Source organism: Heptranchias perlo, chromosome 15 (genome assembly GCF_035084215.1).
Source record: "Heptranchias perlo isolate sHepPer1 chromosome 15, sHepPer1.hap1, whole genome shotgun sequence".
NCBI classification, from domain to species: Eukaryota; Metazoa; Chordata; class Chondrichthyes; order Hexanchiformes; family Hexanchidae; genus Heptranchias; species Heptranchias perlo.
The window spans coordinates 38,048,302-38,076,117 of NC_090339.1; the positions used below are offsets into that span (position 1 = coordinate 38,048,302).

A 27,816-nucleotide genomic window follows, 5' to 3' on the forward strand; every position below is an offset into this window, starting at 1 on the left:
ACAACAACACCTCCTTTGTCAGCAGATTTAATGATGATCTTACAGTTGGAGCTGAGAGATTAGAGGTTGTAGGGAGGAAAATATTTTTTATAATCATCTAAATAACTGAGAAAATATTTTATGAAGAGGGGAGGGAAGAATAAACAAATAAACGACATAGAATTTACAGCACAGAAACAGGCCATTCGGCCCCCTAAGCCGGTGTTTATGCTTCACACGAGCCTCCTCCCACTCTATTTACTTCATCTTACCCTATCAACATATCCTTCTATTCTTTTCTTCCTCGTGTAATTATCTAGCTTCCCCTTAAATGCATTTATGCTATTTGCCTCAACCACACTGCGGTGTTTAGGCTGCAGCAGAACATTGGAAACTCCAGGTCCAGGATTGCTCCTGAGCAACACCATAGACAATCTATCACATATAATGTTATTATATTGATCAAGGATGGACTCCAGTCCCTGCGGTGCCCATCGGTCACGGAAAGCCTCAGGCTCCCCAGATGCTTATTTAACAATCACTGACCTGTCAGTTTGATAATCGAGTGCGAAGTCACACGTGTAACTGGTGCAGACAATTAAAGCTCAGAGATTTGCCCACGGTGGCTGAGTTGATAGGCGGTGGCTGAAGACATTGCCCTTTTAAATTTCTCTATCGGAGGAGGTAAGATACAAATACTCAGAGGAGAGCATGCGTGGAAAATACCAGCGAGTAAAGTTTGTTTCGAGAGTTTGAAACTGATCAAAGCGCAGGACATTTAAAGAGACCGAGTGTGTGGGAGGAATAGTTGCGGGAGCTAAGGCTAGTGCATCAATGGAGAAAACACAAAAAGAATATCTCTTCAAGGTCTTAGTGATTGGCGACCTGGGCGTTGGGAAAACCAGCATCATCAAGCGGTACGTTCATCAGATCTTCTCCCAGCATTATAGAGCCACCATCGGGGTGGATTTCGCCCTGAAAGTGTTAAATTGGGAAGACAACACAATCGTTCGGCTACAACTTTGGGATATAGCAGGTAAAGAAAAGTCTCGGCAGATTAAAGATGCATTTTCCCAACGTGATATTTATTATACTAACTTTTTTTTAAGCGTGAACAAGTGACAGAAACTTTTCCTGAATTAAATCATTAAAAGGTGGTTTGTTACAGAACGTAATGACCTATCTTTCTCCTAACTTTAATAGAAGTATTACTACAAACCAATCCCATATTTTTTTAAATCGCAATTTGTTTTGTGAACAGACAAGTTACTTACGAGACGTGACATTGTTTTAAACACGATCAGAAAGTTAGTGGTAAGAGTAAATCACATTGAGCGCTCGGCATTCCCAGACTCTCATTCCTTCTGAAAGGAGGAGCGATAATTGCGATTTCTTAAGCTTTGGTTTATTGCCGCTTTCTCAGTAAACAGTTACTGCAGACTTGCGACTGGCTGTGAAATTTCACGAGTCTTTAACTATGTAGGCGTCCGCCTCATTATTTGAGGCGGGTGTGTTTCAATGGGATGCAACTGAAATCCAGTTGAGAGTTGGACATGAACGAGGCTCTCTGCTCTGTATCTCGACCCTGTTCACTTCAGGGATCTGGAAGGTTTCCCCCTTCCTCACTGGAGTCCTGAAAAGGGAAGGTGACTCATGTTTCCCCCCCGGGGGGCAGACCAGAGCACCTCATGACTCCGTGCTCGGCGTTGCTGGCTTCACCTGTATTGGAGCGGTGATTGGTGACAGCTGTAATATAAATACCATGTCTGCACGAACTGGCCCATGGTGAGGGTTGAGATCATTTACTGTAACTGTATAAAACATTGGTTAGGCCACAGCATGAGTACTGCGTGCAGGAAAATGTGATTGCACTAGAGAGGACACAGGAGATTTACGAGAATGTTGCCAGGGCTGGAGAATTTTAGCTGTGAGAAAAGATTGGATAGGCTGGGGTTGTTTTCTTTGGAACAAAGGAGGCTGAGGGTGGATTTAATTGAAGTATATAAAATTATGACAGGACTACATAGGGAGGACCTATTTCCCTTAGCAGAGGGGTCAGTGACCAGGGGGCATAGATTTAAAGTAACTGGTAGAAGGATTAGAGGGGAGCTGAGGAGAATTTTTTTTTCACAATGGGTGGGGAGGTTCTGGAACTCACTGCCTGAAAGGGTGGTAGAGGCAGAAGCCCTCAACTCACTTTAAAAAGTACTTGGATGAGCACTTTGAAGTGCTGTAACATACAGGACCATGAACCAAGTCCTCGATAGCTTTTTTTGGCTGGCATGGACACAGTGGGCTGAATGGCTGCTTCCTATGCTGTAACTATCTATGATGTAACAGCCCTGGTACATGAAAGCAGACCACGGTCAGCTTGTGGCTTTAAAGAAACTATACGGTGAAGGTTCTTTCCAGGTGACTTGAGTTGAATATTGAGTCTAGTTCCAGGGATGAGACAAATGGAACTGTTGTGTGGGCTTTGGCTGGGGAATGGTGATCACATATCCTGGGGATAGAGTGGGTGTATTTACCATGTTCTGAAGCCATATGAACAGAGGACCTGTGACTGGACTCCAATGGTTTAACAATAAGTGTGGTGGGCATTGGAATTCATGAGTTGGGAGCAATCCCCTTAAACAAGGAAACCGATTTAGTTTGGCTTGTACTGACTTCACTAAGTGAACTGTTTCAATTCTTTTGATGCTTAAATATCAGGAATATTATAGCATCTTGTTGGAATTCCCTAGCATTTCTTGAACTTAAGCTCTTCTACATGTTGGGAAATGTTGGTGTCCTTCTTTCTATTGGGGAATTTATGTGCACAGCAAGGTCTCAAATGGCAATGAGAGAGATGAATGACCAGATAATGTGGTTTAAATGGTTTGGGGATAAATGTTAGACAGGACAGCAGAAGAACTTCCCTGCTCTCCTTGTTGTGCCGAGAAAGCAAGAGATGGATAAAGATTAGAAGCAATGCTGACTTCCCCCTCCAGCCCAAGAGCATGAGGCAGTTAAACAACCCTTATTTTCTCAGGCTGTGGGGTGGGGGACAAAAGTCTGTATGGTTCAACACCCCCCCCAAAGAATTTTGCATTTACCACTAAACCATGAAGAGGGCTTTGACTGCAAACTTGAACCATTCCAGTCACATACATACAAACATTTAGAAGTAGAGGTCCAGCACAGATGGAGTCTCCTCCTAGTGTTCTACTGTAAAGTAAACTACTATGTTAGTTTCTTTTTAATTATAAGATTACTGGCCCAAATAAGCAAGTGGTATTTAAGGCCTCCAGAACCAATGCCAAAAACATTCCCTTCATCTCAAATGATACATGTCTGAATGAGCAGACAGTGCTAAAGGCTAGATGGCTGACATCATCAAGCTGTACAGGCCAAGACAGGCCTGTGGAATTACTGGCACAACCACAGCTTGCTTAAAAATGGTTTCTAAAATATGATAAAATTCCATCAAGTTTTGGTCTCTAACTCTCATTGTCCTGGATTTTTAATCTTTGTTTTTGCCTCTTGCTGGAGATCACATGATTTCAGATGGGATGGAGTGTAATTATTGTGATGTACAAGGTATCACAATTGTGTGGGACAGGCTGGATGGACCAGAGGGTCTTTTCCCACTGTCCCACCACCACCTTTAACTATCTTTTAACTTGTACACTCTTGAATTCATCCATCAGTGACTGTCTCTCTGATCCCATTTTATTTCCAAATCTTAATTTCATAAGTATCTTGACAGGAATGCTACTTGAATGAATATCTTGTATCAGAAGCAGCTGGAACACTTAACACAACAAACCTTCAATTTAAGACAAATGTCTGACAGTCTTTAGAGTTTCTTGATGTATTAAAAACTAAACTTAATTTTATATTTAAGTAATTGTAGCTCTTAAGTTCATCTGAATATTTCTGCCTCATTACTACTTAAGTGAGAAAGTAACATGGCATTGCTTTCAGTTCCACCATTCAACTGATCTGGTAGGTTGAAACTCTCAGCCTCTAATTCTGGGGAGGAGAGAAGCTGATTTCTTTCCCCTCCCCTTTGTAAAATGCTGATTTGTCAACTTTAAAGGCATGTATGTACATTGTACATTGTATCCATTGGTAAGCAACTGACAACAGGACACTTTGTCAAAGATTAAAAATCCAGGCCATGTTACTTTCTCACTTAAGTAGTAATGAGGTAAGCCTTCCCTCTAATCACAAGAATTAGAGGGAAGGCTTGCAGTTTCTCTGGCATTTCTGCTGAAGTTATGGGGGGAGATCAGGGAATCACAGTAAAAAAATTTACCCCAGTGTCTTTACACAAAGGGTGCATAAAATATGAAATTCTTTGTCACAAACTATTGAAGCTTATTTAAGTAATTTGAAAAGGGAATTAGTTTGATAACTGAAAACTATATAATTCCCTTTTCATCTCCAGTCACATTTGACCTGTTTTGCTCTGATCACACTTGAAAATAGAACCATGGAATGTTAAGATTGTTTCTGATGTGAGATGAATTTGACCTTTTCCTCCGATGACTGCTGCACAATACCCCAAAAAGCAGGAGTTGTGTCCACTCTGAAGGATGCTTGACTAGTTGTGTGGTGCTGAAGAGTTCTGTGGGGCAAGGGAAGATGGTTTGAGTTGAGCTTTTTATTTGCCCTGATCCAAATCAGTTTGTTTCAGACAGACTATTTACAGGATTGTTGAAGAGCTAAACATTTTGAACCTGGCTTGGTTGCAAAGTAGTTTCAAAATTGCCCTATGAGGACTGATGCTGTTTTTTTTACTTTAGATTAACTTCCTAATTAGGAAAAGTTACTGTCCTGTGTACACAGCAGTGCCCAGAAATTCCACATCACTGCAGAGAAGGCCTTGTTAAACTAAAGAATTCTGAGGGGCTAGCTTGCAAATTGGGAGTTTGTATCAGCCAAGCACATCCTACAATAGGATTCTAACCCCAGAGCTGTTCCTCTGTGCTATCCCCTAACCTCTGGGATAATTTCTTTAAAAATGGTATTAGGCATATCTGACTCCCAGACTCACTACATTAACACTCCTATCCTCCCCAAATTCCAATTTGTCCAAAACACTCATCCTGTCCCCCTTGCCCATCACTCTTGGCCTTTGCTGACTGGTGCTGACTTTCCATCTAGTGCATTAAATTCAAAATTCTTGTGTTCTTTGGCTTTGCCCCACTTTCTCTGCAATCTCCTCCAGCTCCATACTGTTTACTGACTGCTCTGTTCCTGACTCTAGTCTTCTGTGCTGTTTTTCTTTGTTTTTACATATTTAAATAAAACTGTCTACAGTATAGAACAGTGAATCATACACGTCACTATTTTCTCAATGCAAAGATGCTACTAGTTTTATCTTAAACTTTAAAAAGGAAGATCACTTTATGTTGCGATATTTGCTGTACTTTCAAAACTAACCTAGTTCTCAGGTGACTGGCACAAACTTAAGAGGTTTTCTGCTTGCTGAAAATTGGTGCACTCAGGCAGCAGGCCTGCCACAGGAATATGGTCCAAACTACTTTGAAGTTCTGCTGAAACAAAGCTGCATTTCCCCTGATCAATATTAAATGTATAGCCAGTCTTTGACAAAGGCATGGGATGCTTGCTGTGCAGTGTGAAACCTGGATAGATCGAGAACCTTGGACTCTCAATCATGTTTCCCTGACTTGCGCCTTGTGAAGTCCACCACAGCCAGCCTGTCTGGTTCCTAGGTCAAAAACCAAGTGATATTGACCATTAACCCCTCACATGTTGATTTTTGAATACTAACAACTTGCATTTATATAGCATCGTCATAGTAAAACATCCCAGGGTGCTTGATTGGAGTGTAATCAGACAAAAATTGACACTGAGCCAAAGATATTAGGAGGGGTAACTAAAAGCTTGGTAAAGAAGGAGGATCTTAAATGAGGTGAGAACTGTAGGGAGGGGACTTCTAGAGCTTGGGTGAGGGGGAGGTCATGTGAAGGACTAAATTCTATTACTTAAATATTTTTACCTACATGTCCACTATTAGTGTTTCACAAGAAGGCTTTCCCTGGTTGATAGTCGGCCTCCAATCAGATGGAGGCCCTTGACTTTCTCCTGCTGTTGGCTGCATGTGATTTGGAGGCAGAAAACCTTAAGATACAGTAACCTGAAACTCATCATTAAAGGGGATACACCTAGGCCATTGATGTTCTTTCTATTTACAATTGCTGGCTGACCTCTTCACAGCATTTTTTTGTTTAATGTATAGTTTTGGGATTAACAACAAAAGCAGCTTTGTCATCTCCTCAAAGGAACTTTCTAGGCTATGCCCCATTTTGTTATATGGAGGATAATTTTCTTTAAGATTACCAGCAGTTCTTTTGAGAAGCTATTAATGGGCATTATTTGTACATTCCTGTCGCTGCACTTGCAGAATTGTCAGGGTTTGGAAATAAAATGGGGAGAGGAGTTTCACCTAAAATTGTAAATATGTGAACTTTGTGCTGCTTGGGTGTTGGGGCAGAAATGTCTGAATTGTGAGCCACATGCAGCCTCCAAGTCCAAGCTACTCTCTGCACCTGTATTTTGTTATTGCTGGTTTGAACTTTGAATTTCATAGGCCTGGATGTTTGGGGTGGGGGGTAAAGGGTTAGTGTTGCCTCAATGTTGGGTATCCTAAATCCATGCATCAAGATTTGATATTTAACATGAGATATATGCAAGTTATTAGGGATATTGATTTTGGACTTTATATGCAGCTGTTGGTGGCCATGTTGCATTCCAAATGGCCCACTGAGATAGAAGGTTGGATGCCCCTATTGTGGTGCTTGGTTATGTGTAGTAACCAATAAGAGCTTGACTTTCTGTATTGCACCAGTCAATATGCATGGGGGATCTGAGGAGTGGCCATCAGTATGCATAATAGATTAAGCCTCAGACTAGAGGCAATTGTTGGTCTATTTTGCCTGCCTCTTCCCCCTTGCCTGACAACACATGTATAATCAAAAGATTAAGTAGAATGGGCCTATATTCTCACGTTTAGAAGAATGAGATGATCTCATTGAAATTTATAAAATTCTCAGGGCTTCACAGGGTAGATGCTGGGGCTGTTTCCCATGATGGAGAGTCTGGAACTAGGTCATAGTTTAATTCGCACCAGGCTCTGACTGTCGGAGGCCCAAGCGCGTGGAGTGATCCCATCCAAACTGAACGCCACCGCTCCCCCTCCCCAATTCAGACAGAAAGTCTCATTGGCACCAGGCCCCACCCCTCCCTGGGGGTTGGGGGCTCTGCCTCACAACTTGAGCCATCTCTCTCAAATTTCCTCTACCATTTCACTCTGTGTGGAGGGGTTTCCTGTATAGGCTGCTCCTGCACACTCCTTCATTGCCCTCGTCTCCCATCCAGGCACGCCTTGGTGTACCATCTTGCTGGCCAGTGGAGGCAAGGGTCTCCAATGGAGGGCTCCCTATGCGGATGTCCTCCCCTGCACCATTGGGGATCGGGGGGGGAGAGAGTGTTGCACGGAGCAGCCCCGACAAACCGTCTATTAAGCCAATTCATAGGTTCCCAGGCTGCCTGTAATTTCTGTGGCCTGGATGAGTGTGTTTTACATTTATGCAGGGTGTGAGAGGTTGCAACCCCTGTTTTTATTATTTGAAGGGGTTGCACTTCAGTCCCATACACCTGATCTTTGGCCACCCAATGAGGGGTGGGCAAGCAAGTCTGAGGACATCCTCGTGGGTTTGCTCCTGGGCCTGACAAAAGTAGCCATCAACGGGTCCAGGCTTGATGTGGCCCGTGGGGGCAGTCGCTCCAACTGTCTGCCTCTCTTCTGAAGCATTCTCTGTGCCTGGGTGGCCCTGGAGAAGGAGCATGCAGTGTCTGCTGGTATGTTTGAGGCTTTCTGCAATTGGTGGGCACTGAAGTGCATAATCGATCAGAACAATAAAATTTATTTGACTTTTTTCATTTTTAAAAAAATAAGTGACATCCTAACCCCGCCCCCCCCCCCCCAAAAAAAAGTCTCCAATAAGGGGTAGCCATTTAGGACTGATCAGAAATTTCTTCACTGAGGATTGTGATTCTTTGGCATTCTCTACCCCAGAGGGCTGTGGATGCTCAGTCATTGAGTATATTCAAAACTGACATTGATAGATTTTTGAACACTAAGTGAATCAAGGGATAGAGCAGGAAAGTGGAGTTGAAGATTAGCCATGATCATGAATGGCAGAGCAGGCTTGAGGGGCCATAGGCTTAGTTCTGCTCCTAATTTCTTATGTTTTTATACTTTGACTTAGCAATTATGCCTTTCTTTGTTTCCAGTATAAGAAAATAAATCTGGTCAAGCAATAAGATTAGAAAATACTTTTTTAAAAAGGGATAAACTCCCATCTTGATGATGGTTCTCTAATTGAGGCATTGTCCTGTCTTTTCAAATGGTTAATGCCTGTTTACAAATGGAGACAAAAGAATGTCCTAGAGAATAATGTAATAAATTTGGGTCTGCCTTGGGTTCAGTGGCATCAATCGCATCTGCGTGTTCTGAAATTTGTTTGATGGGAGTTGACTCTCTCTGCCCCATATCTACTTGTATGATCGTGTGACTAAGAACCCCTCCCTCCCTTGAGCTGCACTGGATACCCATGTCTTTTGCCGATGTACTTATTCAATGGATTGAGTTGACAACAGATGAAACTTGGTTCAAATAGTTAAGCTGCTTTATTCCACAGCAAAGTAAATGCACAGAGCAATGGTTGTAATTTGATTCACTTAGTTACATCAGTGTAACTACCCTTTGCATACTAAAACATTCTACACTACCCCACTTAAGTGACTCATCCTTGGTTGACTTAAACCAATTAACTTTTGCATTCTGAGTGTCACAACACAATGGTGGGAGGTGTTTTGAATATCCAGACAAGCTAACAAATCACTTTAGTTTCTTGGGTGGGAGGAGGAGGGAAGTGAGAACAGCTTCTGTTCTCACTTCCCTCCTCCTCCCAATCACTCATCATCTGGGTGTCTTTAAAAGCAACATGCATACTAAAGTTTTAAAAGTCCAGCATTAAAAGTAACTTTCCAAAACCCTGAGCTATGACCAACCTAGCAAATATTTGTCCATTATTGCCAATATCTAGCCTTCTGTTTTAAGGTTTGCAATATTAACTTGTACATATCAGTGTGACCCTTTATCAAAACTCAACCAACCTTTAGCGCAACTATAGTGGGACAGATTTTACTGTGGAAAATAATGGTGAGGCTAACAGCATCATTGTTATTTATGTGCAAATTGGACAGCAGTTAAACATGAATCTGCAAGTTGCTGCATGAAAACCCCATCTCACTGGCGCTCAATTCAAATGTATTGATAGGCATGAGGTTCTTGCACAGATGTCATAGATACAGATTAAACTCGCCACAAAGTTAGGACTTGTCCATTCTGGTCTAAGTATCCTTTTAACAGTGAGGTGAGTCTTTAATTACTGCCAAATAATCTCTCTGGCACTGAAAATTAACTTTTTTACCTCGTTTTAAAAAAAAAAATTCTTAAACCTATCTAAATCCAATCTTTCTTTCTTTACTTTCTATACCTGATTTGACATTGAATTCACTATTCCAACTTCCTGGCTCAGACTCTGTGTGCTGCTCATTAATGATTCTTCAATCTGATTGGTTAAGGAGATAGTTGCTTGCCCTGTTCACACAGGTCCCAGATTCTTTGTAGAGGGTGCTGCACTGTTTAGCTGACAGCCACTGGCCATGCAAAACCCCATAGAAAGCCTATGTGCGAGTCTAATGCCGCTCATGGCAAAATCTGGCCCAATAATGCATTACCTGAAAAGAAATTCAGCTACCTGAAAACAAAGCAATCACACTCCCTTTTTTGGGGTGGCTGTTGGAAAAGGACAGGTGCAATAGTGATTTTTTTTTTCTTGTAAATGTAGAATGCACTGCAGGTTAATATTGTATGGGTATTGTAAAAGCTTCAATTCACCAATTAACGTAGCTGGGATTAAAGTTCCAATGGAAGGAGGTGAACTTGCATTTATATAATGCCTTTCAGGATGTCCCAAAGCACTTTACAGCCAATGAAGTACTCTTGAAGTGCATCACTATTGTAGGGAAATGTGGCAACCAATATGTGCACAGCAATGTGATAATGGGAGGGCAGCAGGCACATGGGACCACCACCTGCACGTTCCCCTCCAAGTCACACACCATCCTGACTTGGAAATATATCACTGTTCCTTAATCACTGGGTCAAAATCCTGGAACTCCCTTCCTAACAGCACTGTGGGAGAACCTTCACACTGACTGCAGCAGTTCAAGAAGGCGGCTCACCGCGACCTTCTCGAGGGCAATTAGGGATGGGCAATAAATGTTGGCCTTGCCAGCAATGCCTGCATCCCATGAACTAATCTTTTTTTTTTTAAAAAACCACATAATCTGGTGATGTTGGTTGAGGGATAAATATTAGCCAGGACACTAGGGAGAACTCCCCTGATGTTCAAAATAGTGCCATGGGATCTTTTGCATCCACCTGAGAGGACAAAATGGGGCCTCTGTTTAATTTCTCATCTGAAAGACAGCACCTCTGACAGTGCAGCAGTCTCAGTACTGCACTGGAGCATTGTCTTAGATTATGGGTTCAAATTTCTGGCATAGGAGTCAAACCCACCACCTTCTGACTTGAGTGTTGCCAATTAGCCACAGCTGACACCGGTAAAGTTGTATAGACTTCAATACAGTGACTTTTTATAAAAAATCTATCCTAGGAAACATCACTTTTGACTTGAAAGACAACATTCCAGAAGGCTCCAAAGGATGGTGTTGAATTTTTTTATTTCCAAATTTTGGTGCCACCAGTCCTCATCCAATGGCTGCTCTTCATGTGAGCCTGGATAATATTGGTCACATCAGGCATGGATCCATCGTAGCTGAGCCTGATTGTCCTTCTGAAAAGTACACTTGGATGTCAGTTATAGTGGTCAAGGGCAAAAGCCCTAGTGTTTTTTAAACCAGTTTCTCCCTCCCTCAACAGTAGCTCTGAGACAAGTTCCGTATCCCTATTGCCATGTTGTGTTGGAGCACTAACTCAGCACAAACTAGGGATTGAACCTTGGATGTGAAATTCCACTTAATATGGTTCCTTTTTTCTGTCCAAAAGCACTGCAAACAAACTCTGCAGCCATTTTGCACACACAATCCCACAAACGAGATGAATAGTCAGTGTGACCAGGAGACTTTGCTGCTACTCTTCCCATGTCTGCCATCTTTAACATTTGGATCAGGCAGATGGCCTGGGGGTGGCTTTAATGACTCATCTGGCAGGCAGCTAGAGTGCAGTAATAAACTAAAATGTTAGCCTAGATATATGTGCACTAGTTCTGGAATTGGTCTTGAGCCTATAACATTCTGACTTGAGAATGCTAATGAGCCAAGCTCATGTGCCTGGTATGATTGGTTCAGTTCCACACTAGACACTGTTTGTTGCTGGGGTTTTTTGGTGGGTTAACATGGGTGGCAAGCTATTAGAGTATTTGTTACTTCTAGGCTGGAAATTGCAAGTGGTAACCAGTATCTGCAAAACATGTATCAAAGCATCAGCAAAGGTGTCTCAATTTCCAGTTCACATTCTACACTGTACAAATGTAGGGTAATGATTGAGATGCAATTCTGAGACCTGTCTGGTAGATGTGCAGACTTGTGGGTCTAAATGTTTCACCTTATCTGCTGATTGTAGCTCCTGTAGACAAGGAAGAGGATCTTGGTCAATAATCACTTATTTTAATGGGTTAATTTTTCATCAACACATCACCCCACTTGATAGTTATTGATTATTTGTCATAATGCTAGTTCTGGACTTGGACTGACAATTTACTATTGATCATTAACCTGACAATGCATGTGTATCCCCTGTAACTTGGGTACAGTGCATGTGAGAACTCTATGCGAGGAATACATACCAACCTAGAAACCTGTCAACCACTTTATATAATTTTTAAAAGAAACTTCCAGCAGCCCTGATTACAAGCATGAGGCTGGCCTCAGCTTTTAAGGTGGCTGAGTGAGTGGAATTCAATTTTCATTGCATTGGATTCCTGGACTTGACTAGTATTTTGGGGATCACATTTTGTAATTATCTTTTTAAAACTGAATAGCTCTGCTTACAACCTATGGGAAACAAATAGTTCCAATGGGGTATGAGCTTTTTGTAACTAAAGCTGCAGGTATACCCAATATTATCACTTGTATATTTGGGGAAAAGCTAAAGTACACCTTATTAAATATACTTTTTTGTGGGGGGGGGGGGGTGGTTGTTAGTAGTGGCAGTGGAGAATTGCAGCCTGGGCAATTGGTGAATTTTTGGAATATACTGTAACCTTCCAGACTAAATTTATTTTTGACTTCAGCTTTTATATATGAAAAAAATTGAAGTTGTTGCAATTGATTTTTGTACCAGCACAGCAGGCAACATGTACATGCTCGACCCAATTATGTAATAATTCAGGTAGACTTGGATCTTGCAGTTGGGCCAGAGGAAGTGCTTCTGTTCAATGAACCATGCTCTTGCATAGAGCTGGTGCAGACTCGATGGGCTGAATGGCCTCCTTCCATGCTGTAACCTTTATGATTCTAACCAAATCATTTTAAACATGTCATTGTATGTTGCAAGCTTAACTTACAGTAGGGCTGTACTATCTTTTGAAGAAAGACCAATGGTGCCCTTTGCTTTTTCTGTGATTTTAAGCTGCATCTAGGTTGAAGCTGGCATCCATCAGTGTGCCAGATAATAAACCAACAATTGGAACAGACGACCCTCTTATTGCTTGGACAATGTTTTTCTTTTTGCTGTGCAAAGCCATAATTCAGTGCTTGGGGGCACCCACCATGATGATCTCACTGGTCATCCCATGTTCAAGACTTTCTTTTTCTGGGGAAGTGCCTTATTGTCCAACCCTAGTTGCCCTTGGGTGCTGGTGGGCTGCCACTGCAGTCTTTGTAGTGATGGTGCTCCCACAATGGTTGGAGTGCACTGGAGCTTGAGTCTTAAAAGGCAAGCCCCCACCCCCCCATTCTTTCAGAAATTCAGACACTACAAGGATGTCTTGTCATCCAACACTTTGCTGATGAAGATATCAAGTATGATTAGAAACAGTGGCCAAATTTCTCATCCTCTAAAATAGTGAGTCTCCCATCCACCCTTGCACAGGTCTTGGCGCTGGAGTACGCATCCCAGGGTAAAATCAATTTGACCATCCACTCCTATAGCTTCCAGATTCTTTATGATGGCTGCACTACATAGAAATCTTTATTTGTAAGTGGACTTTCCCTAGCATTACAGTACTGTGATCTCTTGCACTTCACTGGCATTCCTTCATGAGAAGTGTGGTGAAAACACAAACTCAGTTTGTGCTGCATGTCCAGCAGAGTAACACCAGAGAAGCAGGAGCAGATCTGAGGCCATGAGTTCTAATTGGACTTTATATTAAAACCCAAAAGTGTAAGGGAGCAGAATTGAAACCGTGACAAAATTGAAGTATTCTGTAAACAGCTATATCTACAATAAAATTAATGATGCAAAAATGATCTTAGAAAGATGGGATAATCACCATTTTTTTGGGGGGGGGGGGGGGGGGGGGGAGCCTCAGCAAAAAAAACCTTGACTCTGCTGCAAGTGGATACACACTCCTTACATAGACTATGCCTTTACACCCACCCAATGCCTGAGTAACTGCAGCAAAGAACAAGCAGTTTTACTGCATTTTGGCTTGCCAGATGTGATTGTGACTTCAGGAAGTATAGACTTTGGAAGGTGCACTTGCAGACCATAGCTTCAGCTGTAAGCTGCAGAATAAATTAATATGGGTACAAAAACCATAGCTAAAATTAATCAAAAATAAAATACAGTGGATGCTGGAAATCTGAAATGGAGAAAATGCTGGAGAAGCAAGACAAATAATGGCTTTACAGCAATGAACTAGTTTCCCTCCAGCATATAGAAAATAAGAAAATATCCCATGCTAAAACAGTGTAAAACTGGACCTGATGCAAAGTCACTGACCACAACATTTATTGAGGCTCCCTGCTAACTGTCCACCATTTTAAAAATAAATTGTTGCTTTGGAGCAACTGGTAAAACTGTCCTTGGATGTTTTTCAAGATTGTTTTGTTTTCACTTGCTACCAAACAAACAAACAAACTGGAATAAGTTGAAGATCAAGTATATCTGAATAGATATAATTTATTCCTGGAAACAAATTGACTTGTTTCAAACACTCGGGTGAGCTGAGAGTTGTCCTCATTTAAGAACAATGGTCACAATAAACATTTTGCATATTGTGACCTTTCTTGAATATACCAACAGACACTTTTATATTAACATACATACACATCAGGCCAGAGACAGTAACTGACTAGTTTAATTTGAACCTAGTATTAAATCTGTATCTAACCAACATCATGGACAAAAATGCTACCTTTTTGTCCCTCCAAAGCAGATATGCATGGCACAGCAACTTAAAGCAATGCAAAATGGAGTTGATAGTGTTTTATGCTTGAGGGAAATATAGGGGTCAGTCTGTAGCTTTTGAGATCATGGAGTAGCAGAAGAAAACTTGCTTGCCTTCACTTTTTAATGAAGCTGGAAACCAAGACTATGCCAAATCTTGAATTTTATCCAGGGTGTGTTTGCTAGCTCCAATGTCTAAGAAAATGACTCACTCTTTGGGGTGCAGTAACTGTAATCCCATTTTATTAATGTCTTCAGTTTTTTTTGAAATTGGGATGTTGATACTCACCCTGGGGCTCTAATGCAATTTCTTCAACATTTTGAATTAGAGCTAACTGGTGGGTGCCCCTAGCATTATGCCTTTGCACTGCTTGAAGGGACTTTTGAAGCTATTAATTGGAAGATGCAAGGGCTATCATCCAGTTGATTCATTTCAGAATCTGGGGATCCTGGCAGACTTTTTTTATAGCCTGGATACAATCCTTCAGGATCATGCTAAGAATGAAGGCCATTTTGTTTCATTGGAGAAAGGTGAGGTGGGGGCGGGGGGCGAAACAAGTCATGAGATGTAAAACTTGAGGGGGGGGAAAAAACTAACTTTTTAAGCATAGAACAAGGAATGCCTTCAGCTTGTGTTTAAGATCCAGGGTCAATTGTTTATATTAAATCAGCTAGTTATGATATACCTGTAGGCCTGCTGTGTTTTATACTTGCCATATAACTTGTAATTTACTTTTTATTTCAGAATAAATGTTTGTTTCAGAGGCAAAATTTGCAATTGAAAATGCTAGTGACAGCACCAGAAACTTGATTTCTTAGGGGAGCATTTTTTTCTTTTCCCCCACCCACCCACTTTAGGAAATTTTTTTGCCTCCTGTGTTCACAATCCTCCTTCAGAAATTTCTAAATTCACCCTGTCAAAGTACTTCTCCTCCTCCCCCGCCCAATAAAATACAGGGGATATTGGGTATATGTGTGGCTTAATTTGCAACAAGCTTCTCTTCCACTGTACTGTTTTCAAATGTGATGGACAAAGCCCTTTTGGGTTTCAGTTTCAAAAGTAAAACAGGCCAAACTGCAAAAGTACTTTTTTTAACCTCTCTTCCCCACCCACCCAAAGAAAAGTCCTAAAGAGTTCCAGATAATAAAAATTGAATCTAACTGTCATTTTTTTAAAGCAATGCCTCTGGTCATTTAACTATATATACAGGGCCGTTTGAGTTGATAGCTTTTTAATTTTTAAAGCTAATAGCTAGTTTGTGTTTTCTAGGTTGGTATGTCTTGGTGCAAAGTATGTGGATTGCTATAAAGTGGGAAAGATAAGTTGGGATGGAGAAGGAAACTTGTAGCTTTAATCTAGAGCTTTTTTTTTCTGGGCTTGTCTAGCATGGCCAATCTGACTTGCAGGCTGTAGTATTTTACTGTTGGCTTCTTGCAGCATGCCTCGTGTTCATCAAGTAGAATTACTGATTTTCAGTTAATCTTGTGTAGATTCAGTCCCATGATCTGAGATCCTATGATGAGGACACTGCTGAATGACTGACTGTTTCACTGGCGGAGAGGGTGTTGCTTCAGTTTTGTGAATTACTTAAAAGGGCAACAAATGCAGCTTTGTCTTTGTAACTGAAGGTCATCCTGTTCATTTGAGGTTTTGACTGATGCTCTGAATAGTACCCTATCTGCCTCTCCAAAACCTAGGCCTACATCCCAAAATTAAGATGTGGCGATGCCAGTGATGGACTGGGGTGGGCAAATGTACAGAGTCCTACAACACCAGGTTATAGTCCAACAGCTTTATTTGAAATCACAAGCTTTCGGAGCTTTGCTCCTTCGTCAGGTGAGTCACCTGACGAAGGAGCAAAGCTCCGCAAGCTTGTGATTTCAAATAAAGCTGTTGGACTATAACCTGGTGTTGTAGGACTCTGTACATTTGCCCACAATTAAGGACCTTGATTAGTTTTTATACTGCAGAGCAGCACTCCAGTGATGAACGACCTTCAAGTGCTGCTCCACCCCAAACTTTTTTAACTTGTATCCTGCTGGGACAGCTTAGGAGGGTTACATCTTCTGCCTCCAGCTGCATTCAAGATCCCTGAAAAATGGGAGTTGTGCAATTTTATATATTGATGCTCATTGGTGAATGTACTGCCTGTCTGCAAACTACTGCAGGTTTGCAAACTGTCACCTGAAAAGCACTTGGTGTAACACCAGTCTTCCTGACTGGCAAAGAGTGATGTGTACAATGTCTTTGCTTGTCTGTAAAATGAACAGCTGTGCCTCATTGCTTGATGAGCTGACCTGTTCGGAGACTGTTGTATTTGTAACCAGTTCAGATAAAAGTTTCAATGCCATGTTTTTCCAAATTTCAAATGGCAATGTTGCACATTTTGAATGCTGGCTGGGAAGTAGTATTGACTCCAGTGTGGAAGACCTGGGTTAACATCAGCAGTAGAGATGGCAGGGTGCTGGCTGGGCAAAGTTTCTGAGCCTGACTGGGGGAGCTGGAATATTGTCAACAGTTGGTGCTGAATTGCTGTCTTCTACAATGTCTCCAATAATTGCCACTTCTCTATTATACTAAGATGTTTCTTTCTGCAGTTGCTGCACCATATGATTCCACAAGTTTTTTTTTTCCTCCATCTTCCTTGGGTGGGGAACATCATAGCCAAAACTGATCCTGGCTTTGCCTCCCAACAAGACTCTAAGTGCAAGTTCTTTAATGCATGTCTTCCAGCAAGAACAGTGGCTGCTTAAGACTTAAACATCCTTTCCCATCTGTTCAATGTCATACATTAATTTGGGGGGGGGAAGTCCCAAGTATTCATGAGTACTTTATTTGAGGTGGAAAGAAGTGCAAGTATTGAGGGTTGGAATCAGTGCTGTGACTGGCCTTGGCTCCTGGTGCTACTAGTTGCTCAAGTGGGTGCAATGGTTCAGGATGACTCTCCAAGTGCCTGGCTTCCCCATTGAGACTGCTGAAACTAGTTATGTGCAGAATTGAGTTTGCCTTTGCATTGTAGGAACTTGGCTCAGCTTATTCAGGCAATGTATGCTAATAGCCACCCTAGTTCTCAATGTGATTGATCATCCTGTCTTGACTGGGTTTTTTTTCCCTTTCCCCCCAACACAAGTACAACTGGTCAATCTCACATTTGACTTGTCTTTTCCCCATCCTTTTTATAATTGACCTCAACAATCAAGGGTGGATTCAGACTCTGGTCCAAAAACTGAAGGGTTAATTTGCTATCCCATGCACCGTTTAATTTTGTCTTTTTTTGTTTCTAGGGCAGGAGCGATTTGGTAACATGACTAGAGTGTACTACCGGGAGGCAGTGGGAGCACTTATAGTCTTTGATGTATCCAGGGCATCAACATTTGAAGCAGTTTCAAAATGGAAGAATGATCTCGACACTAAAGTGAGGCTGCAGAATGGCAAGCCAGTGCCTGCAATCTTATTGGCAAATAAATGTGACCAGACAAAGGAGGGACTGACCAATACTTTACCCAAGCTGGATCCATTCTGTAAAGAGAATGGCTTCATTGCCTGGTTTGAGACATCAGCAAAGGTAACTTTTTTTGTTGGGTATGGGGGGGGTCAGTTTAAAACCTTTAATCCCTGGGATCTGAGTCAAGTTTCACCAGACTGAGGTGAAAATTGATGGCTATATTTTAAAAATTCTTTCTCAAATTAATGTGATGCCCTGCCTAATTTGGCACAATACTTATTTTACTTGGGTACCACATGGATGGCTAGTGAGAAATGGAAGTGCCATACTAGATTTTATGGAGTTGCTGTTGGTTTTGTGGATGTGGTTGAGGCACAGTACATTACTGGGGAAATGTGGAGGGAGCTTTACTCTGCTATCTAGTGCTGCAACTGACTTGGGATTACATGGTGAGATGGGAGTTGTTCCAGGAAACACAAATGCTGGGAAATAGAACCAGACCTTGTTGAATTTAGCAGTCTCTTTTGAGGTTGGCCATTGGCTTTGTGTTGGATCTCTAAATTTACTGGTTGACTTTTTTTGAATTGGGAAGCTAATCAATGTAGATATGTATGAATGTCTAATCTAGAAAAGAATTACAAGACTGACCCTTATCCCCAGTAACTGCCAACTTTGTCAATGGAATTAATAAACTAAAGTGAAAACTAAACTGCATAGCCTGAGACCTGCCAACAAGTTGATGCAGGTCTAGACTGGGCTCATGTCTGAGCTGCTCTTAAATGAGCTCTCTTGGTCCAACCTTTTTTCTTGAGCAGGTGTGTTGCTGTCTTCAAGCTGCACCTGCAGTTGAACCCTGACACCTTCCTCAAAAAAAGCTCTGATCAACAGAGCTGCAATAGTGGGGGCTGTACTGCAATAATACTCCATAATCCTTTGGGCCCCAGTGCCTATTGCAGCACAGCATACTTAAGCTCCTGTATGCTACACTGCCACTCTAGTCCTTTTATTGTCATTGTGAGGGGAAAGAGTTGGAGAAAACACTTTTTTTGTCCTCCAGCTCCTTAGGGCTTCAAAACTGTAGATCTCATTTACCTAGCTCTCCTTTCCCCATTCAAGCAAGCTTTCCTACCATTCCACTGTTTTAAAACCCATTCTTGACTTTCCCCAACCCTCCACCCTGCTACTTTTCAGCCACTGTGGCCTATACTTTGGCCCTTCATGCAGGTTAAAGAAAATCACTACCCTTGGAGAAATGTATTCAAAAGATAACTGGTTTTGAGTAAATGGAACTGAGCATGCTGCTTTGCAAATTGTAAAAGCCATTTGTCTTGTCTATGGACTCAACAGCTTCTTAAAGGTTTTTTTTAAAAAAATCAGTTTAAACTGAAGTACCTTGCCTCAATTACCAGAAACCTGAAGAATGTCACAGGCAGTGTAGAGATCAACATCCTTTCTGATCTTTGATGTTTGAGTTTCATACAATGCAGCTTATGTTCCACAGCAATGACTTTCAGCCAGTGGTTCAGTTACTCAATCATTTCAGGTTAAACACATCCTACTGGGACATTTTCCCTTCTCCCATCCAGGGAAAATGGGGTCAAAAGAATTTAATTTTCCTTTTTTAAAATGATATCTGTATCAGCTAATTCAGACCTGAGCCAGATTAAGAATTCTTAAAGCCCTGGGCACTATATATTCAGAGCCCCTCTACATTCCTGTACAAGCAACCCCCCCCCCCCCCCACCCCTTCATTAAAACAAACACAAACTGCAAGTGTCAGCAGATTTGCATTTATATTATAACATTCACTGACTCTCTGCCTTGCACTCTGCAGACAGTATTTTTAAATGCTGGAATATTTTGATCCAGCAGTTTTTCTGTTACTGGAGGGCCTAGGCACAGTCCCATAGATCTGTGTTAATCAACCCCTTCCTGGGACAGATCTTGGAACCTTCCTGGTCCTGGTGGTTCAGTTCAATATTGTACAGTGCTGAGAGTTTGCTATTGGAAGAGTATACTGAGTACAATGCAAGGAGAGCTGAATTAATGCACTCTATTAAAGCTGAAGCCCCTTTGATTAGTAGCTACAACATCCCTTTCATCCTCTCCTTTGTCATGGTTGTAATAGTTCTTAAAGTTTTATTGCATAGAATGGCCTGTTTCCGTGCAGTAGATTCAGCCCAACTGGTCCATGCTGGTGTTTATGCTCCACATGAGCCTCCTCACACCCCTCTTCATCTAATCCTATCAGCATTCCCTTTTGTTCTCTTCCCCCTTGTGTGCTTATCTAACTCCCCTTTGAATGCATTTATGCTATTTGCCTCAACCACTCCCAGTAGTTTTTTTTGTTCATGGGATGTGGGTGTCGCTGGCAAGGCGAGCATTTATTGCTCATCCCTAATTGCCCTTGAGAAGGTGGTGGTGAGCTGCCGCCTTGAACTGCTGCAGTCCGTGTGGAACTAATAGTTCCATATTCTAACTACTCCTCTGGGTAAAGAAGTTCCTCCTGAATTCTCTATTGGATTTATTAGTGACTACCTTGTATTAATGGCCCCTAGTTTTAGTCTCCCCCCACAAGTGGAAACATTGTCTCTGTCTACCCTTTCATTATCTTAAAGACCTCTATCAGCTCACCCCTCTTAGAGCCCCAGCCTCTTCAATCTTTCCTGATTGGTATAATCTCTCAGCCCTAGTATCATCCTTGTAAATTGTTTTTGCACCCTCTCCAGAGCCTTCTATCTCTTTTTATAATATGAAGACCAGAACAGTACACCAAATGTGGTCTAATGACGGTTCTATACATGTTTAACATAACATTCCTGCTTTTCAATTCTATCCCTCTAGAAATGAGCCCTAGTGCTTACTTTGCTTTTTTTTAAAAAAAAGTAGCAACAGATTAATATACCATTAGTGATTTGTGTACCTGTACCCCTAGATCCCTCTGCTCCTCTACCCCATTTAGACTAAGTTCCCAAGGAGTATGTGGCCTCCTTATTCTTCCTACCAAAATGCACAACCTCTATATTGAAACTCATTTGCCAATTACACACTGATACTGCAAGTTTATTAATGTCATCTTGTATTTTGTCAGTCCTCTTCAGTATTAACAGTACCCCCACCTCAAATTTGGTGTCATCTGCAAATTTTGAAATTGTTCTTCTAGTTTATGTAAATAGTGAACATATGATCCCAGCATTGATCCTTGTGGAATACCACTTCCCACCTTCTGTCAGTCTGAGTAACTACCTTTTAACCCCTACTCTGTTGTAGCCAGCTTACTATCCATTCTGTTACTTGTGCCCTGATTCCATATGTTATGACCAAGATCATAAGACTATTTACTTAGTAAGGAGTCTGATACCCCAGTGTTGCTCTATTATGCCTCTAAGCAATCAATGATTTGGCTGAGACCTGGAATCAGGTACAAAACAAGGCTTGGCCTGCCTGAAGAAAGAGTAAGGAATTGGTCTATTGATCCTGGCAAAGAGTAATTGGGGAAGGTTTCCATATTAACAAACACCTTGCTAAAGTAGATGCTTGGGAGTTATCATCTGCAGGAAAGAGCATGGGAAAATAGCAAACTTGCTGGCCTCTGTAGGCTGAATCTTACACCTGATGCCAAAAGCTTTTTGGAAATATTTAAGGTACTGCACAAGAGGCTTCTCTACAAGATTGAAGCTGTCAGTATTCGTGGTAATATATGGAGCTGGATTGAGAACTGGATGGCTGTAGGCAGAAAGTAGTTATAGATGGGTTTCCAAACCCATCACCAGTGGTGTCCTGCAGGGATTGGTGTTGGGACCATTGCTCTTGCTATTTTTATTAATGATCTAGATGTAGGTATGATTTCCAGGTGAAACAAAGATCTGTGCAAGTGTCAGGACTGTAGACTATGCTCTGCTGCTTCAGGTGGATCTTGAGGTGTTGGGGAACTGGCTTGTGACTGGCAAATGATGTTTAATGTGGCAAAGTGCAGTGTCATGCATGTGGGCAGGACAAATGCTCTACATACACCCTTCAGGGACAAGCAAGTGGAGAAAGTGCGATCTGGGTGTTCTAGAGCATAGATCTCAAGGTTCATGAGCAATGCAGTGAAGCAATTGCTAGAGCAAATAGTGTTGGGGTGCATTTTATAGGACAGTTGACTATAAGACAAAGTATACTGCTTTGTCCTTGTACAAGACCTTGGTCAAGCCTCATTTGGAATAGTGTACAGTTTTGGCCATCTCATGATTGATAATATCGAGGCTTTGGAAAGAGTATAGAAACCCTCCTGCACCAACTCTCAGCTTAAATCATCATCAAGATAGGCTAAAAGAGATGGTTCTCTACACTTTAGAGAAGTTTTGACTTGGGTGATCTGATCTTTATAAGATGATGGCAGGACTAGATAGTGTTCCAATTAAATAGATTAGGGAGGACCAGGGGTCACAACTTTAAGTTGTACAAGGCCAGATATAGGTTAGATTTCAGGTGGCGGTTCTTTTCCCAGAGAATAGTGGACTTCTGGAACAGGCTGCTGATTTGCTGAATTCCTTCAAGCAAGAGCTGGACCTGTTTCTGGCTGGGGCAGAGAGCACCTCTTGCAAAAGGTAGTTCTACACATTACCTATCAGGGCCAGAGTGATCTCCTGGACTAGTTTTGATTGCCAAAGGGGTCAGGAATTTCCCAAATTGACATTTATAATTTTTTCTTTCAGGAGATCACATGGGGTGGGGAGTGTATATATTGTGACACAAGGTTTCTCAATTGTGTGGGATAGGCTGGATAGACCAGAGGGTCTTTTCCTATCTGTCATTGTTTATAAATACCTTGACTCTATTTAAAAAGACCTTCCACACATCAAAACCAAAAATGTCTATTGTATTTACTTCACTGCAATTTAATCATTCCTGATTAAGCTCTTGCTGTCTGTACCAGCATCTTCATAATGCAAAGTTTCTATGCAAATATCTTAACACTGAACTAGAGCCAGTGTTCCCATCTAAAATGGGAGGAGGGAAGAAGAGCCTGGATGGGTGCAATTGCAAGAACATTTGAAGCTCCATACCATCTAGGAAAGGACTGTTGGGCTCCATCACTGGATTCTATTCACCACCAGCACATTGTACAATCTACAGGATGCAATGCAGCAATTTACCAAGGTTACTTTGCGCCCCCCCCCCCCCCCCCCCCATGACATCTACCACTGAGCAGGACAACAGTAATGATGTGGGAATGCTATCCTGTCCAGGTTACATAAAATTCTGACTTGGACATTATACGTTGTCATTCCTTCATAGTTGCTGGGTCAGTATCCTGGAATAACCTATCTCTCCATGTTGGAGCACCATCAGCACAAGGACTGCAGCAATTCAAGAAGGCAGCCCACCAATCCCTTCTTAGGGCAACAAATGTAATTTTGCCAGTATTGCTCACATCCCAAGAACAAAGACTCTAACCTTCCATTAAACACAATGGAGGGAGGCTTGATCTTTGTGAATTAATCATCCTGCACATACATTCATATCTCAAAACATGTAGCTTATAATAACAATCCCTCCAAAGCCAAATAGCCCAAAATCTAAACATGACAATTGTATTTGCCTATTACTCCCAATGCATTACCTTGATACTTTTCTGCATTAAATGGCATCTGCCCATTCTGCTAACCTATCTACATCCTCCAGTTTTTTAAAAACAGGCTTCCTTGCTATTTGCCAAGCTCTGCACTTTAATAAAGAATAGTCAGAAGGGAAAGTCATGCTTGACCAACTTTATTGAATTAGAATCATAGAAAAGTTACAGCATGGAAGGAGGCCATTTGGCCCATCAAGTCCACACCAGCTCTATGCAAGAGCAATCCAGCTAGTCCCACTCCCCCGCCCTATCCCCATAGCCCTACAAATTTTTTTCTTTCAAGTACTTATTCAGTTCCCTTTTAAAGACCATGATTGAATCCGCCTCCACCACCCTCTGGCAGTGCATTCTGGATCCTAACCACTCACTGTTTACATTTTTAAAAAAAAGTTTTCTTCTTGTCACCTTGGTTCTTTTGCCAATCACCTTAAATCTATGGCCTCTGGTCCCATTGGCAGAAGGGTCAAGGAACAGTTTCTCTCTATCTACTGTCTAGACCTTTTTTCATGATTTTGAATATCTCTATCAAATCACCTCTCAACCTTCTCTGTTCCAAGGAGTCCAGCTTCTCCAGTCTATCCACATAACTGAAGTCTCTCATCCCTGGCACCATTCTGGTAAATCTCTTCTGCACCCTCCCTAAGGCCTTCACATCTTTCCTGAAGTGCAGTGCCCAGAACTGGCCGCAATACTCCAGTTGTGGCTGAACCAGTGTTTTATAAAAGGTCATTACTTCCTTGCTTTTGTACTCTATGCCTCAGTTTATAAAGCTCAGGATCCTGTATGCTTTTTTAATCACTTTCTCAACCTGCCCTGCCACCTTGTGCACATATACCCCCAGATCTCTCTATTCCTGTACCCCTTTTTAGAGTTGTGCTGTCAATTCTTTGAAGTAGTGACAGTAGACAAGGGTAATGCAGTAGAAGTATTTGGATTTTCAAATAGGTATCTCATTATAGACTCATGAGTAAGGTCACGGGATATGTAGCAGAATGGATAGCAAGCTGGCTACAAAACAGAAGTGAGTAGGGGTTAAGGGTAGCTACTCAAGTTGATAAGAGGTGGGAAAGTGGTGTTCCACAGGGGTCGGTGCTGGGACCATTGTTCACAATTTACATTAACTATCTGGACATGAGAATCGGAAGTAATTAAAAAATTTGTGGACAAACCCAAATTAGGGGGTGTAGCTAATACAAAGGAAGACTGCCAAAATGCAAGACATTAAGAAACATGCAGAATGGGCATTTCATTGGCAAATGAATTTCAATATGGATAAGTGTGAGGTGATGCATTTTGGTAGGAAGAGTCTAAGTGGGGTGGAGGAGCAAAGGGATCGCAGGGTAGAGATTCACAAAGTAGCGTCACAGGTTAATGCCTTTTTTAAAATGACGCACTGGGGCTCATTTCTAGAGGAGTAGAATTGAAAAGCAGATGTTAAACTCGTATAGAACCTTGGTTAGACCACACATGGAGTATTGTGCACAGTTCTGGTCTCCATATAAAAAGGATAGCAGTGTTGACAAAGGTGCAAAAGAGTCACAAGGACGATACCAGAGCTGAGTGTATCCTTTATCAGAACAGGCTGGTGCTTTTTTTTCCTCTAGAAAAGAGAAGGCTGAGGGGTGACCTGATATTTTAAGATAATGATAGGGTAGACATGGAAAAAATGTTTCCACTTATGGGAAGTCCAAAACCTAGGTCATGAATATGAGATAGTCACCAATAAATCCAATAGGGAATTCAGGAGGAACTTTAACCAAAGAGTGGTAAGAATATGGAATGTGCTACCACATGGAGTAGTTGAGGCAAATAGTATTAATGCATTTAAAGGGAACTTAAATAAGCATAGAAGGGTATGCTGATGGGGGTAGAGGTAGTAGGGAAGGAGAAGGCTCATGTGGAGCATGAATGCTGGTAGACCAGTTGGACTGAATGGCCAGTTTCTGAGCTGTAGACTTGATTGAACTCACTTCTGCCCATTAGTAAAACTAATGCAAAATACTTGGTACCTCCACTGTAGCATTATGATCTACAACTTTGCCCCTTTTTATTCCTGTTTTTTGAAGTTTCAATATGCTTATAAAAACTCTTGCTATTATCCACTAGTTTTTTTTTCATATTCCTGTTTTAGCCTTTCTAATCATTGTCACCTTGTCAGACTAAACTTATTGGTCTCTGATTCTCACTGACTCCATGTATTGTCTTTATCCCAGTCTATCTTGGGATAGTTAAAATCATTCCATATTGTCCTAACCTAGCTCCCCTCCTCTGTTCAGTGCTTCTGATGCACACAGAATTGTACCATTTCCCTTCCTGTTTCTTGGCTCAATCCATATGGATTCTGTCTTAATGCAACTTTGGAACACCCTTGTTTGTTTGTGTTTCAATGGAACTATTAATACTGTCCTCATTTTCTTCCCCCCCCCCCCCCCCCCGCCCCCATCATCCTACAAGTGTTTTAACTAAACTTCAGTCTTGTCACGTATCCATTTGTAGTTGCTGTATCATACCCATTGATCACTCAATTTTGACTCTCTCATTATTTGCAACATGGAACTTTATTCTAGCATTCTCATTAACAAATTTCCCAACTATCTATCTGCTCTGTTAAGTGAGTCATATTGTAAGAGCTCATTTTTGTTACTGTTGTGAGCTCTAAGGTTCTGTTGTATCTGACTCTAGCCATTTGGTGTAGCTGTGATGAAGTGCCACAGACTTGTATCATTGCCCAGTGGCTTGGGCTCATGCAGAAACATGACTTGCTACTGTTGAAGTGCAGTGCCACCTTGTGACAAGTTGTAAAAATTAATGCTGATGGGGATTGCAAAAAGGAGACCTGTAATCCAATTACAAATTGATACTGGCTTATCCATTTAAAATCCTCTTCAAGGAGAAAGAAAAGCAGCCTAACGTCTCATTCTAAATCACTGTAACCACTCATTGCTGGTAACATCCCAGTGTCTACACAGCACCTAATCTTTGTGTTGGGATATCCAAAGTGTGTGCAGTACTCCATTTGTGGACTAACTGTACAAGTTCAACATTACCTCCTTGTTTTTGTATTCTGTGCCTTGATACAAAAGCAAGGATTCTGTTATTGCTTCCTACTTGTGTGGCCCTTTCTTCAAAAAAAATTATATTTATACATACAATCAATCATCCCTCTGATTTTTTAATTTTAAGATCTTGCTATCCAAAGTGCTTGAGGCACTAGTGTCCAAAGCATTTTTCTTCCTCTCCCTGAAGGGGTTGACTTCCTAACTGGGATATGCTGTGCTCTCCAATGTAGCCAATTGGCCAGATACCAAAGTTGTGATTAGTGAGGTGTATTTGACCACCAAACCTGATCTGTTCTGGTCCAAGGTTCACACATCTGCATCAGCAGAGATCACTGGATAGCAATCAGGAACAGCAACCTTGGTGCATTTTTTTTTTTGTGCCTAACCCAAAGTGCTAAGAGCAAGAAATCAAAAACACTGCAAATGATGGAGAAACAGATCAGTCAGCATGAGTAAAAAGACAAGTTTTGGGAGGTACCCTTTAATACAATTGCACATAGCCAATTGTCACACCTGATCCTATGTGGTCAACTAACACTAAACTGTATCTTTTGTAGTCTCTGGTTCAGCTACTTGTTGAATAGAAATGTTCTGAATTTGGGCTACCCTGAAGGATCAAAGATGGATGTGCATTTTTAAAGTTGTGTTCTGTCTTCTCTACACTCTTTGGCATATTAAAATAATTTTCTAGGTGTTTGTATAAAATGGTTGTACAGACATTACAATCCTACTTTTATTTTAACTTCCAGCAATGTTCCTTTTTTTTTCCTTGCCTCTTTTCAGGACAACATCCATATTGAGGAAGCAGCTCACCTCCTGGTGGAGAACATCCTCAATGCTGAAGATGGTGATGTAACCCCTACAGACCCTGACATTATCTCATCCCAGCAACTCTCGCAACACAGTAATGATACCGGCTGTTCTGCTTGTACGAAGTGAAAGACAATAATTGACCACTTGACACCTATTTTGGGTTGGGGTGGGGGTGGGGGTGGGGGTGGGGGGGGGGGAGGAGGAAAATATCACAAGGCCCAGAAAGACAAATTGTCTTTCTGGGCCAGGAGCTGGTGAGATGACCACTGTATGTCCTCAGTGACTTGTGCCTGGTGAGATGCTGGGTTAGTGATGGTCCTTCTGCCTCCCTAGAAGGAAGTGTTTTTATATAGATCATTCCCTGAATTGTGCTCATTGTATTACTGTCTTCTTCTACCCCAC

General features: G+C 41.6%; 1 protein-coding gene across 1 annotated transcript; it reads left to right on the forward strand.

Moving 5' to 3' along the window:
• The first annotated feature begins 669 nt into the window (after positions 1–669).
• On the forward strand, positions 670–27,570 carry LOC137333009 (ras-related protein Rab-38-like). Its single transcript, XM_067997077.1, has 3 exons — positions 670–1,015; positions 17,762–18,042; positions 27,385–27,570. Exons 1-3 carry the CDS (start codon positions 814–816, stop codon positions 27,538–27,540), a joined length of 639 nt encoding a protein of 212 aa, XP_067853178.1. The 5' UTR covers positions 670–813; the 3' UTR covers positions 27,541–27,570.
• Positions 27,571–27,816: the final 246 nt, after the last annotated feature.